The sequence below is a fragment of the Nicotiana attenuata genome, unplaced genomic scaffold (assembly GCF_001879085.1).
Source record: "Nicotiana attenuata strain UT unplaced genomic scaffold, NIATTr2, whole genome shotgun sequence".
Lineage (NCBI taxonomy): Eukaryota > Viridiplantae > Streptophyta > Magnoliopsida > Solanales > Solanaceae > Nicotiana > Nicotiana attenuata.
This window is the reverse complement of record NW_017678088.1, coordinates 13,884-17,403: the sequence shown is the minus strand read 5'-3', so window position 1 is coordinate 17,403 and position 3,520 is coordinate 13,884. Positions and strand designations below refer to the sequence as shown.

Sequence of the window (3,520 nt, the reverse complement as noted above, 5' to 3'; positions counted from 1 at the left end):
TGGTTTGAGTCATGTCCTCACATGCTTGGCATTTCGTGACGATGTAGTCGGCAATGGCTCCAACCCTCTCCCGGATAATACCCTTTTCTTGAAGCAAGCGCCCGATGAGCTTCTAGCACCTGATTGTCATGATGGTTTTGATTCTGTAACTGTTGTACATCTTCTTCCATCTGGGCCATCAAAGCATAACAATGTTCCCTATCGGCTTTAAAATCTTTAGCCTGTTTAGCCGCCTCATTCTCAAGGGTAGTTAGCTTTCTCCTCAGATTGGTGATTGTCCCCTCATATTTTCTTTTCATTTGTTGCACAAACTCTGTCCGCCCTGCTGCATTCTTTGCCAGTTGTGCTCAGACTCTTGCTAAACTGGCTTCAGATTTCTCTAAGTCATCTTGACACTCGAGCACTTTCTTTCTCAAACCGCTTATAAGCCTGTCATCAACTCGGCTTCTCTCCGGGTTTCTAGCAGCTATTCTCATTTTCTGGATCTGAGCTTTGAGGGCTTCGTTTTCCTGAGCTAGCTTCTTCTTCTCACCCTCATCTGCAGCGGCTTGCACATCACTAGCGAATTTGAGGTCTTTGATCTGTCTTTCTAAACTGCTTATGGTGGCCCGATATTTATTTTCTTTCGCCAACCACTCCCAATGTTCTTGTGATGCTTCGACAAACTCTTGGAGGCGGGGTCTTTTAGCTGGCCTTCCAAATTCAACTTCCCTTTTGTACCAAGCGAGGTAACCGAGCGAGGCTTCACCTCGGGATAAATCACGCACTCGGGTATTTGCTGTTAGATATTGGCATTCACTCCAAATCTGGCGAACGACTTTTTCGTGAAACTGTCCATCAGAACGGATCTCAACCACATGGAGGCTAAGGTCTTCATCCTTGGGCACAATTTGACATCTCCCTAGCTGTCTCAAAACCCTGTATGGGGCATAAGGCTGGATACTTCTATGACCCATCAGGAGGAAATGAGGCCCGGTAGCTAGCATGTATATGATTTCATCAACAGGAAGCCACCCGAACGTCCATTCTATTTGATTTGCAGTGACGGAGCGGAGGCGTGATATCCATTCTGTGACCCTTTCTGGCATGCTAAACCCGTCGACCCTTGTATAAAACTCCCCTATGCAGCTTTTCCCTGTCGACCCATAGTTCATGTATTGAGGACGATGACATAGATGTTCAATCATCCACATTTGTAGCAACAAGTTGCACCCTTCAAAAAAGTCTCCTCCGGCTTTGCAGGCTGTGAGAGCTTGGAAGATTTCAGACATTATCATGGGTGCAAGGGTGCTTTTGGCCTGAGTAAGCAAAGTGCTGACAACCCCATCTATCCGTATATCGATATTCCCATCTTTCCTGGGAAACACTAGAATACCCAAAAATACCACCATAAAAGCGAAGCACCTGTGTTCTTCCCATTTTATGCGATTCCCTTTGCTGCAAATTTTGCTTTCTGGATTGTTAAACCCCCCTATGTGTCCGTATCGCTGGTATATGAACTGCGGAGAGGAAAAACCAGCTGCCAAATCTGGGTATTGGACCCCCCTGCTTATCTTTAGCAAATCTAGAAACTTGTGTGCAGCGACGACTCTTGGAGCGATCAAATACTTGTGTCTCAGAGGAGCTTCAGTGCTCCCAATATATCCGGCTATTTCTTCCAAAGTGGGTGTGAGTTCAAAATCCGAGAAGTGAAACACGTTGTGAGCTGGGTCCCAAAACGTAACCAGTGCCTTTATTATGTCTCCTCTAGGCCTGATCTTCAATAACCCGGTGAGACCTCCCAAGTAGAGATTGACCCTATCTTGTCCTGATTTACCTAGATCTTCCCACCACATATACAGCTCCAAAGGAATCTTGGTCATGACTGTCATTGGCAAATTTTGACTCGTGCTCATTCTGCACATTTAAATTTGATTGATTTAAAACAAAACGAATTTTTTACAAAAGAGGTCAATTTCGCAAACATTTAAATAACACGGCTACTTTTGCAAATACGGCCCTTCAGCACTTCGAAAGGGGAAGATTTTAGGGATGTGCTTGCTTGGTAGCCAAAAATTTGAAAAAGGGATGTAGGTGGTTATTCTTGCAAAAACAGCCTTCCGGCGTCCTTTTGGGGACATTTTAGGCTATTTAGACAAGAACGACACTACCTAATTTTATTTAAGACAGGATAACAACACTTCAATTTTTTGCAAAAATAGAGTTGAACCCGATGGGGGTTGCCTACGTATCTCACATCCGGTGAGAATCAAACTTGCGTAGTTCGGTCGGTTTTGACATAATAAAAATAGAGAAAAGACATGAAACTTTTGAAACCAAATTCTTTCTTCTTTTTCCTTTTTCTCTTTTTTTTTTGAAATTTTGGCAGAGTTTCGGCTTATTTTGGACACCAGTTTTTTTTTTTTCAAAAACGGGTAATCAACTCTCTCATACCTCAATTTTATTTTCCCAATTCCTTCCCTATTCTAGCAACCGGTCAACATGCAAACCGAAGCAAAGAATTGTACAAGTAGCACGTAAAATATGCATCAGGATGGTCTTTGATTTTGGGGTCCACCTGTCCTAGACGGACCCAACCCCTGTGTTGAGTCCCCAAAGTCAAATGCACATGACACAAACAAACGTTCCTACTAGGGATCCAGCATGAGGCTGAGTTATTCTAAGTATAAAACCTGGGTATACTATTCTAGACTTGTGTACCCGAGCGGACAACTCGAGCCGAGGAGGGGGCTACGTACCGGGAACCAAAAGGCCATCCGGCTTTGTAACTTGTCCGAGCCTCTTTCTTATTTCAAGGTATGACACTAACAGAATAGGGAGTCACGCCAGCGTGCACATCCCCGAAGATGAGAAGAGAAGGGTTTCGTAACAATTTATATACAATTCAAATAATATCAAAGCGGTAAAGAGCGGCATTTAGCACATTAGGCCCAAACATGTAAAAATCAGGTAATAAATAAAGCCAACTATAACAGTTATTCTAAGCTCGAATTCTTGAACCCTGAACCAAAGTTCTGGGTTTTGATCCCCAGCAGAGTCGCCAGAGCTGTCACACCTCCTTTTTACACCCCGAGGGGGATATAAGGGAGTTTTTCCAATTTAAGTGACATTATTCGAAATGGGATTATTTATTCATTTTTATTCAGAGTCGCAACTTGGAATAGTTTATTTGGTGTCCCAAGTCACCGGTGTATTTTAAAATCCCAAATCGAGGAAAATTCGACTTTCCTTTTGAAGTCTGCGAACCAGAATTCTGAATAAGGAATTTTGTTAACCCGAGGGAAGGTGTTAGGTACCCCCGGATTCCGTGGTTCTAGCACGGTCGCTTAAACTATCATAATTGGCCTATTATATGATTTTAATACATGTTTTAACCTATGGTTCAATTTTAACTTTATAACCGCTTTTATTTGATTATTTTTAGGAAAGATTCAACGTCATCTAAAATACGTCTTGAACCACGTCACATAAATGCACCAGCGATCCACGACACATTTTATTTAACGTTGTTGAGATTTGG

General features: G+C 42.8%; 1 protein-coding gene across 1 annotated transcript; it reads right to left on the bottom strand.

Annotated features, from left to right (window-relative positions):
* Window positions 1–347: 347 nt before the first annotated feature.
* Window positions 348–1,871, bottom strand: LOC109221545. The gene has a single exon (XM_019386020.1). It carries the CDS (start codon window positions 1,869–1,871, stop codon window positions 348–350), a length of 1,524 nt encoding a protein of 507 aa, XP_019241565.1.
* Window positions 1,872–3,520: the final 1,649 nt, after the last annotated feature.